Consider the following 14,285-nt stretch of genomic DNA (forward strand, 5'->3'; position numbering starts at 1 on the left):
TCTTGTCACCAAAGTGAATAACCATACATTTATCCACATTAAACTGCATCTGCCATGCATCTGTCCACTCACCTAACCTGTCCAGGTCACCCTGTAATCTCCTAACATCCTCCTCACATTTCACCTGCCACCCAGCTTAGTATCATCAGGAAATTTGCTAATGTTATTACTAATACCATCTTCTATATCATTAATATATATTGTAAAAAGCTGCGGTCCCAGCACTGATCCCTGCGGTACCCCACTGGTCACCGCCTGCCATTCCGAAAGAGAGCCGTTTATCACTACTCTTTGTTTCCTGTCAGCCAACCAATTTTCAGTCCAAGTCAGTACTTTGCCCCCAATACCATGCGCCCTAATTTTGCTCACTAACCTCCTATGTGGGACTTTATCAAAGGCTTTCTGAAAGTCCAGGTACACTACGTCCACTAGATCTCCCTTGTCCATCTTTAGAATTACATCCTCAAAAAAATTCAAGAAGATTAGTCAAGCTTGATTTCCCCTTCATAAATCCATGCTGACTCTGACTTATCCTGTTACTGCTATCCAGATGTGTCGTAATTTCATCCTTTATAATTGACTCCAGCATCTTTCCCACCACGGAGATCAGACCAACTGGTCTATAATTTCCTGCTTTCTCTCTCCCACCTTTCTTAAAAAGTGGTACAACATTAGCCACCCTCCAATCCTCAGGAACTGATCCTGAATCTATTGAACTCTGGAAAATAATCACCAATGCATCCACGATTTCTAGAGCCACCTCCTTTAGTACCCTGGGATGTAGACCATCAGGCCCCGGGGACTTATTAGCCTTCAGACCCAACAGTCTCTCCAATACCAATTCCTGGCAAATATAAATTCCCTTCAGTTCAGGTCCTTCAGCCACTGTTACCTCAGGGAGATTGCTTGTGTCTTCCCCAGTGAACACAGATCTGAAGTACCAATTCAACTCTTCTGCTATTTCTTTGTTCCCCGTAATATATTCCCCTGTTTCTGTCTTCAAGGGCCCAATTTTAGTCTGAACCATTTTTTTTCCCTTTCACATACCTAAAAAAGCTTTTACTATCCTCCTTTATATTTTTGGCCAGTTTACCTTCGTACCTCATTTTTTCCTCTGTGTATTTCCTTCTTAGTAATCCTCTGTTGTTCTTTAAAAGCTTCCCAGTCTTCCGTTTTCCCACTCATCTTTGCTAGGTTATAGTTTTTCTCTTTTGACTTTATATGTTTCTTAACTTCCCTCGTCAGCCACGGCCACCCCTGCCTCCTCATAGGATCTTTCTTCCTTTTTGGAATGAACTGATCATGTATCTTCTGCATTATACACAGAAATATCTGCCATTGTTCCTCCGCTGTCATCCCTGCTAAGGTATTGCACCATTGAACTTTGGCCAGCTCCTCCCTCATAGCTCCATAGTTCCCTTTATTCAACTACCGATTGTACCCTCTCCCTTTCAAATTGCAGATTGAAGCTTATTGTATTATAGTCACTACCTCCAAATGGCTCCTTCACTTCGAGGTCCCTGATCAATTCTGGTTCGTTGCACAATACCAGATCCAGAATTGCCTTCTCCCTGATAGGCTCCAGCACCAGCTGTTCTAAGAATCCATTTCGGAGGCACTCCACAAAGTCTCTTTCTTGAGGTCCAATACCATCCTGATTCTCCCAGTCTACCTGCATGTTGAAATCCCCCATAACAACTGTAGTAACATCTTTGCGACAGGCCAATTTCAGCTTCTGATTCAACTTACACCCTACATCCATACTACTGTTTGGGGACTTGTAGATAACTCCCAAGAGGGTCTTTCTACCCTTAGAATTTCTCAGCTCTATCCATACTGACTTTACATCCCCTGATTCTAGGTCTCCCCGTGCAAGGGACTGAATATCATCCCTTACGAACAGGACCACCCCACCCCCTCTGCTCGTCAATCTGTCCTTACAATAGCACGTATAGCCTTGAATATTCATTTCCCAGGCCCTTTCCACTTGAAGCCACATCTCAGTTATCCCCACAATATTGTAGCTGTCAATTTCAAAAAGAGCCTCAAGCTCATCCATCTTATTTCGAATACTTCGAGCATTCATATATAATATTTTTAATTTGTTACTGCCCTCACCCTTCCTATCAACCTTATGGCATGATTACTTTTGAAGTTTTCTGCTTCATTGATACCGTTATCTTTCTTGACTTCCCTTGTTCTAACTTTCCCTTCAATTTCCTTCTTAAACTTCCCGTTTGTCCCCTCCCCCCCGCTATTTAGTTTAAACGCAGCTGTGTTGCAGTAGCAAACCTGCCTGCCAGAATGCTGGTCCCCAACCTATTAAGGTGCAAACCGTCTCTTTTGTATAATTAATGCCTACCACTTATTATGAAGGTGTAGAGGTACTGTACCTTTAAGACAGTTGAAAATCTAGCAAGGACTGCCTGACACAGTACACAATGTTCTGAACAAGGTAACAATGTAACACTTGGTCAAAACCAATAGTACAGCTGTGTTGCTTCGAAACACAAAAACAAATTTAAATTCGGCCAGTTTAAATTATGCCCCAAGATACCAGAATCCAATCAAATTTGAATTTAGTATTTTGATAATATTAAAACCAATGAAACGATTGATATTTTGGGTATAAAACAAGATAATTTGAACAGTTAGGGAGAGAATTGCTTTGCCACCAACAAGTACAGACTGCCAGCAGAACAGCTCTCTGTTCTAAAAGGTACCTGTCTATAAGAAGTTTGCGCAGCGGAATATTGAAAAGATGACAGGAAAATCTGCAGAGGAAGACACAAAGAGAAGATTCGATAGCTGACTGGTTTTGAAAATTGTATTTTTTTGTAAATCTTAATCGGAACTTTTTATTGGACTAGTATTGTAAAGTGGGAGGTAAAATATAGGTTTAAGAGAAAGGAGCTGTAAATAGTTGTTGGTTTTAATATTGTCTGTTGAACTTGAAGAGTAAGGTTGTTAATTTTTACTCTAAATAGTGACCCCTGGGATAGTTCTTTGCCTCTCAAATTTTAATAGATTACAGCAAGGGGTAAATCTTTTCTGTGTTGCTGGTTTAAATTAGCAGAGGGGTTTTCCCGTGTTGTAACACACTGGTGTCCTAAATTGCTGGGTGGACCGAACACTGGTATATAACTCAATCATGTCACCCACACAGAAGTGGCGAGGGTTTTGATACCCATTAGGAATATGAAATTCCACCCAACATTCTGCTCTTCTAAGCCAAGATCGTTTCTTGCCATTGTTCAGTTCTGACTTCATCCTCTATATGGGCTAGTCCATCTTGTTTTCTTTTTTCCTATTTTTCCAAAATGTCAAATGCTCTTGCAACGTTAGTTTGCAGCCTGATTCAACTTGCGACCAAGGGTCAGATTTGCATTGAATTAGGAAGATTCTTGTAGATGCATTTTCTAATCAACCTGTTCAAAGATGTTATGACACACCTCTGGAGCAGGTGGGACTTGATTTCAGGCCTCCTGGTTTGGAGAGAGGGACACTTGTAGACCATTTAAAAAATGGGAGCAGGGATGTGGCTATAGAAGTCCAAACATTTTCAGACAAACCACACCTTTTTTTATGGTAGGGAATGTGGGCAGTGGTATAAATCACAAAGGATTTCAATAAGGGAAAAGATTCTAGCTGCTGCAAGGACCTTAAACCTGCAGTGTGGGTGCCAAAAATTTATAAAAAGTAGACACAAAAGTTCTGAGAAGCAGATAGGGTCTGTTTAACTGGCTGCAACTGTCAGTAAATCTCTGACGCACTGCTCTAATGACAGGCCAGCTGATGTTGCATCTGTTTGAACAGTTTCAATAGGGATATGTCAACAAAGAACTACTTATTATGAAGGCTTGGCTGGGTTTCAAAAGCTAAAATATCTCTGCAGTGATTTCTCAATTCACATTTGATTTACAGCTTAAACAGATGATTAAGCAATAGTAAATTAAAATTAATTTTTCCTAGAGATTAACCAATTCAGGAGAGTTAAAAGTTTTATGTTTCATTAATGGGATCTGTATAGTAAGGGCCGACTGGATTTAGTTTCTGCATGTATCCTGAGACCTGCTCATAGTGGATACTGGGTGAATAAGAAGCCATGGGAAAGCGGCCATGGGAAATGATTGAAAATGGGAAATATAAAGACTAGGGGTCTTAACTATCCTTTATAGTTTATGCTCTGGTTCCGGAGTTAGGAAGCACAAATTCTTCCTGTATTTCACCTATGGGAAGTCTCACAATTCACTGCACTTTTTACCATGGTGGATCCACCAATTTAGGAAGTTTCCTGACTTGACTATCCATCTCAGAAGCCAAAACCTGGCCCCAAATCTCTGTAATGTCTACATACAGCAAAATCAAAACTACCAATTCACCCATCTTATAAATGCTGCATGTATTCAGTTAAAAAGTGTTTAATTCAGTTTGTTTTTAAACCATTTTTTCCGATTCTGGTTCTTTTTCTAGTGTACTCTTTTTCCCATGTTGGACTTTGGTTTTTAATCAGTATCATTATCTTGCACTATGGCTTTGTCCTTCTAGAAGTCTCTATATAATATCTATAAAATATCCCTGTTTGCCTCTTCAAAAAGAATTCAATCAGGCTCTTTAGACAGGAGCTACCATTTATAAATCTGTTTGACTAAACAGTAAATAATTTTGAAAAGGTGTTCATGCACTCTATCCTTAATTACAGATGCTGCAATTTCCTGCTAACAGATGTTTAGCTAAATGGTCTATAATTTCGTCTGTCACCTGAATGACATGTGCAATTCTTCAGAGTTCAAGAAATAAGTCATAAGTCAAGCAAACTTTGGAATATTACAGTAACAACATCCATAATGTCCTCAACCTTACTCCCATGTGATGCAACACACCAGAACAGGAAGTGTTGGGAGTATCTGTGGAAAGAAAAAATCCTGTGACCGTTCTTTAATTTCCAACAATTTCTGTTTTTGCTTGTTTCAGATCTGTTTTATCTATTCTTTATCCGAAAATGTGCAAGTTAGGTGGACTGGCCATGCTAAATTGCCCATAGTGTCCAGGGATGTGTAGGCTAAGTGGACTAGCGATGCAAAACACAGGGTTATAAGGACAGGGTAGGAGAGGTGGATCTGGATGAGATGTTCTTTGAAGGGTCAGTATGGATTTGATGTAGGGATTCGGTGATAAGACAGATATCATCTTGAGCTGGTTATGTCACTCTTTAATGCTTTACTTTATTCATTATTATGTTTGGTGTTAATTTTGGCGATTCTCTGCTGCAATTCCTTAGTAGTTTCCTTTGGATGTTTGGCATCCTGATCTGCTACTCTTACTTTAGCTTGCAAAATTAATTTGGCATGTTCAAAAACTATTTAATAAATAGGTTCTAAAACCAGTAAGTTAAACAGACATCTAATAATAATATCATTGTTGATGCAATGGAGAAGTCCAGAAAAATTTGAAAAACCCTGCCACAAATATCCTGACAAGGTCTATTTATCCTTTTCTAACTTTTGTGTGGAAAGCATGCATAGATGTCAATTCACACACAAGAAGCAGAAAGTCAAGCTGCGGAAGCCATTTATCAGCACTTCTGGAAGGTGCCAGCAACATACATGACCCCAACTAAATCTGTAACTTAGCTAAACACAAGAGATGAGAGCCCATTCAGAGGTTGGAACCAAAGAGTCAAGTACCATGGATATTAATAAGCTATGGTTACTTGATAAAAGGACAAAATTGACAATCCTTGGGCATCACAGACAAATACACAAAATCTTTGTCACCTGTAGACAGATTTATTGATAGCACTGAGTATTCGGAATTGACTGCTGGTTCCATCCATGGCATACAGCCTCAGTCTTATGCTGCTCTCTTCTACATTCTCCACAGCAGTGCACAGTACACACAGAGGGTTGACAGGTCTCCCTTCAGTTTGGACACACTGACCCTTTGAAATCCTCAGGCTGCCCACTACCTCTAATTAGCTGCACTATTAGAGGTGGCTTTTTCACTGGCCTCCTCTGGAAATTTATGATTGACATCCTGCCACATACATCACCTTGGTTTGTAACCCAGAAATTGATCAGAAGCTGGTATACAAATCAAATCTTGAAAATTTAGGCTAATTAGCTTATTTCAATTTCTAGCGCCTACATACTTACAGAAATAACGCAGTCACATACAGGTTTTTTCAAATTGGTCTCTGCTGTTTCCTTTAGTTTGGTTAGGAGCATGGCTGTGATCTGTTCCATATTAAAATGCTGCTCTTTATCCATATACATCACCTAAAAACAAAAAAAAAAGCTTTATATAAAAACAAATGAGCTGAAATGAGTTTGCTTAAATGGCCACTAACATTTTTCTGTAATTAAAGATCATCCACATCTCATAACTTATTCATAACAATTCCTGAAAATGGATAATGCGCATCATTCCATCATCCAAATATCTTCTTACTTGATCTTCCCAATTTATAGTTTTTACATCTAATCAGCAATGCCAGCTCCCTAGAGAATGAGATGATGCTTTCCTTCACCTCCCAAACATTTTATGTTTATTTGATCCAAGAAGGCTACAGCCAACTATTGATGTAATGACTGAAAACAAGATTAAAATCATGCTGGGCCTGAAATTAGAGGCTTTGAATTTCATGAACTAGTGACCTAAATCCAGAAATACAGGGAGGTTCAGATCAGATCAGGTAAAAATTTTCATGTTACGTTCATCCCACTTGCTTTGTGACCAACCAAGCTGGGACAAAGAAAATTTGAACAATAAATAAAATCTGTCAAGCACAAAGCTGAAGTTCTATACTGGAGAAAGGCCAATTTTGACAGTATTAGGCGAGAACTTTCAAAAGCCGATTGGGGGCAGACGTTCGCAAGTGAAGTGACGGCTGGAAAATGGGAAGCCTTCAGAAATCAGATAACAAGAATCCAGAGATAGTATATTCTTGTTAGGGTAAAAGAAAAGGCTGGTAGGTATAGGGAATGCTGATGACTAAAGAAATTGAGGGTTTGGTTAAGAAAAAGGAAGCATTTGTTAGGTATAGACAAGAAAGATTGAGTCCTTAGATAGTTTTAAAGACAGTAGGAGCATAGGCAAGAGGGAAATCATGAGGGCATAAAGGGAACTTAAGACAGCTTTGGCAAATGGAATTAAGGAGAATCCAAAGGGTTTTTACAAATACATTAAGGACAAAAGGTTAACTGGAAGAGAATAGGGCCCCTCAAAGATCAGCAAGGCGGCCTTTGTGTGGAGCCACAGAAAATGGGGGAGATACTAAACGAGTATTTTGCATCAGTATTTACTGTGGAAAAGGACATGGAAGATATAGGCAAATAGATGGTGACATCTTGAAAAATGTCCATATTACAGAGGAGGAAGTGCTGGATGTCTTGAAATGCTTAAAAGTGGATAAATCCCCAGCATCTGATTAGGTGTACCCTAGAACTCAGTGGGAAGCTAGGGAAGTGATTGCTGAGCCTCTTGCTGAGATATTTGTATCATCGACAGTCACAGGTGAGGTGTCAGAAGACTGAAGGTTGGCTAACGTGGTGCCACTGTTTAAGAAGGATGGTAAGGACAAGCCAGGGAACTATAGACTGGGGAGCCTGACGTCAGTGGTGGGTAAATTGTTGGAGGGAATCCTGAGGGACAGGATGTACAAGTATTTGGAAAGGTAAGAACTGATTATGGATAGTCAACATGGCTTTGTGCATGGGAAATCATGTCTCACAAACTTGATTGAGTTTTTTGAAGAAGTAACAAACAAAGAGGATTGATGAGGGCAGAGCAGTAGATGTAATCTATATGGACTTCAGTAAGGCAATCGACAAGGTTCCCCATGGGAAACTGGTTAGCAAGGTTAAATCTCACGGAATACAAGGAGAACTAACCATTTGGATATGGAACTGGCTAAAAAGGTAGAAGACAGAGGGTGGTGGTGGAGGGTTGTTTTTCAGACTGCAGGCCTGTGACCAGTGGAGTGCAGGTTCGGTGCTGAGTCCTCTACTTTTCGTAATTTATATAAATGATTTTGATGCGAGCATAAGAGGTAGAATTAAGAAGCTTGCTGATGACACCCAAATTGGAGTTGTAGTGGACAGCGAAGAAGGTTACCTCAGATTACTACAGGATCTGGACCAGATGGGCCAATGGGCTGAGAATTGGCAGATGGCGTTTAATTCAGATAAATGTAAGGTGCTGCATTTTGGAAAAGCAAATCTTAGCAGGGCTTATACACTTAATGGTAAGGTCCTCGGAGTTTTGCTGAACACAGAGACCTTGGAGTGCAGGTTCATAGCTCCTTAAAAGTAGAGTCACAGGTAGATAGGATAGTGAAGAAGGCTTTTGGTATACTTTCCTTTATTGGTCAGAGTACTGAGTACAGGAGTTGGGAGGTCATGTTGCGATTGTACAGGACATTAGTTAGACCACTGTTGGAATATTGCATGCAATCTGGTCTCCTTCCTGTCAGAAGGATGTTGTGATACTTGAAAGGGTTCAGAAAAGATACACAAGGATGTTGCCAGGGTTGGAGGATTCGAGCTATAGGGAGAGGTTGAATAGGCTGGGGCTGTTTTCCCTGGAGCATTGGAGGTTGAGGAGTGACCGTATAGAAGTTTATAAAATCAAGAGGGGCATGGATAGGATAAATAGGCAAAGTCTTTTCCCTTGGGTCGGGGAGTCCAGAACTCGAGGGCATAGGTTTAGGGTGAGAGGGGAAAGATCAAAGTTTGTGCGAAGATTTGTAGCTCGGGTGCTCGTTGTTGTGGTTCTGTTCGCCGAGCTGGAAGTTTTTGTTGCAAACGTTTCGTCCCCTGGCTAGGCGACATCATCAGTGCTTGGGAGCCTCCTGCGAAGCGCTTCTTTGATGTTTCCTCCGGTGTTTATAGTGGTCTGTCCCTGCCGCTTCCGGTTGTCAGTTTCAGCTGTCCGCTGTAGTGGTTGGTATATTGGGTCCAGGTCGATGTGTTTGTTGATGGAGTTTGTGGATGAATGCCATGCCTCTAGGAATTCCCTGGCTGTTCTCTGTCTGGCTTGCCCTATGATAGTAGTGTTCTCCCAGTCGAATTCATGTTGCTTGCTGTCTGCGTGTGTGGCTACTAAGGATAGCTGGTCGTGTCGTTTCGTGGCTAGTTGATGTTCATGTATACGGATTGTTAGCTGTCTTCCTGTTTGTCCTATATAGTGTTTTGTGCAGTCCTTGCATGGTATTTTGTACACTACATTCGTTTTGCTCATGTTGGGTATCGGGTCCTTCGTTCTGGTGAGTTGTTGTCTGAGCGTGGCTGTTGGTTTGTGTGCCGTTATGAGTCCTAGGGGTCGCAGTAGTCTGGCTGTCAGTTCCGAGATGCTCCTGATGTATGGTAGTGTGGCTAGTCCTTTTGGTTGTGGTATGTCCTCGTTCTGTGGTCTTTCTCTTAGGCATCTGTTGATGAAGTTGCGCGGGTATCCGTTTTTGGCGAATACCTCTTCTTCTTTTTGCAGTTCTGGTGTACTGCAGTGTGTTGTGGCCCTTCTGAATAGTGTCCTGATGCAGCTTCGTTTGTGTGTGTTGGGGTGGTTACTTTCATAGTTTAGGACTTGGTCTGTGTGTGTGGCTTTCCTGTATACCCTTGTAGTGAATTCTCCGTTTGGTGTTCTCTGTACCATCACGTATAGGAATGGGAGTTGGCTATCCTTTTCTTCTTCTCTCGTGAATCGGATTCCTGTGAGTGTGGCGTTGATGATCCGGTGTGTTTTTTCTATTTCCGTGTTTTTAATGATTACAAACGTGTCATCGACATATCTGACCCAGAATTTGGGTTGAAATTGTGGTAGGACTTTTGTTCTAACCTTTGCATAACTGCCTCTGCTATGAGTCCCGAGATTGGTGATCCCATGGGTGTTCCGTTGATTTGTTCGTATATCTGGTTGTTGAATGTGAAGTGTGTTGTGAGGCACAAGTCCAGTAGTTTAAGTATGCCGTCTTTGTTGATAGGTTCAGCGTCCTGTTTTCTGTTCTGTATGTCCAGTAGGTTGGCAACATGAATTCGACTGGGAGAACACTACTATCATAGGGCAAGCCAGACAGAGAACAGCCAGGGAATTCCTAGAGGCATTGCATTCATCCACAAACTCCATCAACAAACACATCGACCTGGACCCAATATACCAACCACTACAGCGGACAGCTGAAACTGACAACCGGAAGCGGCAGGGACAGATCACTATAAACACCGGAGGAAACATCAAAGAAGCGCTTCGCAGGAGGCTCCCAAGCACAGATGATGTCGCCTAGCCAGGGGATGAAACGTTTGCAACAAAAACTTCCAGCTCGGCGAACAGAACCACAACAGGGGAAAGATATAAAAGAGACCTACCGGGCAACTTTTTCACGCAGAGGGTGGTACGTGTATGAAATGAGTTGCTAGAGGAAGTGGTGGAGGCTGGTATAATTGCAACATTTAAAAGGCATTTGGATGGGTATATGAATAGGAAGGGTTTGGAGGGATATGGGCTGGGTGCTGGCAGGTGATACTAGATTGGTATGGGATATCTGGTCGGCATGGACAGGTTGGATTGAAGGGTCTGTTTCCATGCCGTACATCTCTATGACTCTAAAACACAAAGATATGGAACTTCTCTTGGAGAAAACAAGTAATTTTAAAAAATTCAGTTAACAGATGTGAGCATTGCTGGCAGGCCAGCATTTATTGCTCCTCCTGAGTTGCCCCTGAGGTAGTGATGGTGTGCTGCCTTCTTGAACTGCTGCAGTCCATGTGTTATAGATAGAACCACAAGGTTGTTAGGGAGGGAATTCCTGGATTTTGATCCAACAATGAAGGAACAGCGATCTATTACCAAGTCTGGATGGTGAGTAGCTTGGAGGGGAATTTTCAAGAGGTGATGTTCCATATATCAGCCGACCATGTCCTTCTAAATGGTACTGGTCGTGGGTTTGGAAGGTGCTGCTAAGGATCTTTGACAAATCTATGCAGTGCATCTTGTAGATGGTATGCATTGCTGCTACTGATTGTCGGTGGAGGAATGAGTGGATGTGGGATGCTTTCTCCTATATGGTCAAATTTTCTGAGTGTCGTTGGAGTTACTTTCATCCAGACAAGTGGGACTATTCCATCACATTCCTGATCTATACCTTATAGATAGTGAATAGGATTTATAGAGACAGGTGGGGAGTTACTTACTGCAGCATTCCTAACCTCCGACCTGGTCTTGTAGCCACTATATTTATATCGTGAGTTTAGTTGAGTTTCTGATCAATGGTATCTCTCAGAATGTTGACAGTGGGGAATTCAGGGACCATAAAGTCATTGAATTCCAAGGGGCAACGATTAGATGGTCTCTTTTTGGAGGTGGTTATTGCCTGGTACTTGTGTTGCGCAAATGTTACTTGTCACTTGTCAGCCAAGCCGAATACTGTTCAGGTCTTGTTGCATTTGAACATGGACTACTTCAGTATCTGAGAAGATGCAAAAGGCGCTGAGTATTATATAATCAGTAGTGAAAATCCCCACAGTTCAAAAAAAAAATGGTGTTACGAAAGAAAATACAACATATATTCTAAAAATACCATTATCCAGTCTTATCGAGAGAGAGCAAAAATACACTTGTTGATAACAGCATTCAAATGAACTTGCCTTAACTCCAACTCCAGTTTCCATTGGAACAAGATCATAAGTCAGCTTATTCTTCTGATTTTGAACAACAGGATCACTAAATGCTCGGCCATGGAGTCTTTTGAAGTTTAGTATGGTATTCTTAGCATTTGTAATCAGCTGAAAGTTAAATAAAAACAACTGAATCTCAATCAATCACCAGATAATGTTATCAATTCACTCACTTACAAGCCATAAATGTTTAACTAATAATTATAGACATAGAACAACTTGTAATTCATCTGATCTGCAACGACTTAAACTCCAAGAAATCTCTACTTGCATCTAAGACAGATAAAAGTAACAAAATTTAGAGTCTCAACAGTAACTCATAATGGATTCTTTTTCTACTCCCATACTTTTGGTTCTAGCTATCAATCTTGATATTACACACCTTTCGGTCAGGCGATACTGGATTCTGGACAAGACCACTCCCTTCTGAATCTATAGCTTTGGTCTCTGCCTATTTCTCATCTTCTCGCTGTCCTTTGGTAACAGAATCAGAGATGTACAGTAAGGAAACAAACCCTTCGGTCCAGCTCGTCCATGCCGACCAAATATCCCAACCTAATCAAATCCCATTTACCGGCACCTAGCCCATATCCTTCCAAACCCTTCCTATTCATATACCCATCCTTCCAAACCCTTCCTATTCATATACCCAGATGCCTTTCAAATGTTGCAATTGTACTAGCCTCCACCACTTCCACTGTCAGCTAATTCCATACACGTAACCACCCTCTGCGCAAAAAAAGTTGCCCCATAGGTCTCTTCTATATCTTTCTCATCTCACCCTAAACCTGTGCCCTCTAGTTCTGGACTCCCCCCACCCTAGGGAAAATACCTTGTCTATTTATCCTACCCATGCCCCTCTTGATTTTATAAACCTCTAAGGTCACCCCTCAGCCTCCAACACTCCTGGGAAAACAGCCCTAGCCTATTCAACCACTCCCTATAGCTCAAATCCACCAACCCTAGCAACATCCTTGTAAATCTTTTCTGGACACTTTCAAGTTTCACAACATCCGACTGATAGGAAGACGACCAGAACTGCATGCAATATTTCAACAGTGGCCTAACCAATGTCCTGTACAGCTGCAACATGACCTCACAACTCCTGTACTCAATACTCTGACCAATAAAGGAAAGCATATCAAACGCCTTCTTCACTATCCTATTTATCTGTGACTCTACTTTCAAGGAGCTATGAACCTGCACTCCAAGTCTCTTTGTTCAGCAACACTCCCTAGGACCTTACCATTAAGTGCATAAGTCCTGCTAAGATTTGCTTTCCCAAAGTGCAGCATCTCGTTTTTTATCTAAACTAAACACATCTAATTAGTTTTCACATGGATGCTAACAGCATCCAGCTCTATATCACCACTACCTCTCTGGATTCTTCCTTCCTTGCTAAGTTATCAGGCTACTTATTCAACATCCAGATCTGGATGAGCAATGTTTTCTTGCAATTAGATACTGGGAAGACTGAACATAGTTTTTGGTGTCTACTCCAAACTCCTAGCTATGACTCCAACCCTCTCTTTGATAATAATTGAAGATTAAGCCAGTCTGTTCACAACCTTATCATTTGACCCAAAGATGACTTTTCAACTTTGTTCTCACCATCAGTAGGACTGTCCTCCATTTTTGGGCCATCTGACAACATCCCCATCTCAGCAAACTTGCTGCTGAAACACTCATTTGTGTCTTTGTTCTCATTTGACTTGACTGCTCCAATGCACTCCTACCATAGACTATCATTTGCAAACTGGGGTCATCCAAAATGCTGCTGCATGTGTTTTAACTTGCAGCAAGTCTTATTCATCCATAAACTTTATTTTAAAATACTTATGTTTTTAAGTCTCTATACGTTTTTCTCTAGCTCCATAAACCCTATAGATATATATATATACCAATTATCCTCATATTGGTTTCGAGCATTTCCAGTTTTAATCACTATTACTGGTGGTTTTGCCTTCAGTTCCCTGAAAGATCCTCTCTTACACTTGTCTCTTTCACTTTCTTTCCTCCTTTAAAAAGGTACAGTACGTCTTAAATCCTACTTTGATTGAACATTTGATCACCTGACCTAATATCCCCTCAGGTTGCTTGATGTTGTATTTTGCTTTATAATCATTTTGTATTTGAATATTGTTCAGCACAGCACTTTACAATTTTTGTTTGCTAGCCAGAATACCTGTTTTCAAACTTAACATCTCTCTCAATTTTTAAAGTCATTTTACTGTATTTTTCTTCCTCTTTAAGTTTCAGAGCTCAGTGTACTTCAAGGGAAAACTAGACTTGGAATTTGTTAAGTCCTATTTGCCAGATGAAGGGATTACGATTCAAAAGCTGTGTTTGCAATTTTGAAGCAAAACAGGCAGCATGAAAAAGTGTATGCAAACAACCTACTTCCATGATTTTAGAGTCTCTGCTAGCATCACATGTCCTGACTTGGTACTATAACTTCACTGGTGTCCTGTGCACACTGGGAGGAGTAGAGTAACTGCAGATTTTGAACTTCCTTTTTTTTTAAAAAACGGCACATTCCTATAAAAAGGACAGTTGCAGCAATGCATTGCCAAATACTGGATAAAAATCACTCTAGACAATTAGTAAGGGACTAGG

At 40.9% G+C, this 14,285-nt stretch overlaps 1 protein-coding gene across 4 annotated transcripts in view; it reads right to left on the reverse strand.

Annotated features, from left to right (window-relative positions):
- The window catches only part of LOC122550789 (heat shock protein 105 kDa-like), a 90,984-nt gene that overhangs the window by 55,037 nt on the left and 21,662 nt on the right, over positions 1-14,285 (reverse strand). For all 4 annotated transcript variants that reach the window (XM_087988213.1, XM_043692047.2, XM_087988212.1 and 1 more), the window contains 2 exons: positions 11,640-11,777; positions 6,156-6,278 (listed from right to left, as the gene is read on the reverse strand). In XM_087988213.1, coding sequence (XP_087844339.1) covers positions 6,156-6,278; positions 11,640-11,777 — 261 coding nt within the window. The remainder of the gene's footprint in view (positions 1-6,155; positions 6,279-11,639; positions 11,778-14,285) is intronic.

Source organism: Chiloscyllium plagiosum, unplaced genomic scaffold (assembly GCF_037043375.1).
Source record: "Chiloscyllium plagiosum isolate Xiang-an unplaced genomic scaffold, Cpla_swu_hap1 HiC_scaffold_6, whole genome shotgun sequence".
In the NCBI taxonomy this organism is placed as follows: domain Eukaryota; kingdom Metazoa; phylum Chordata; class Chondrichthyes; order Orectolobiformes; family Hemiscylliidae; genus Chiloscyllium; species Chiloscyllium plagiosum.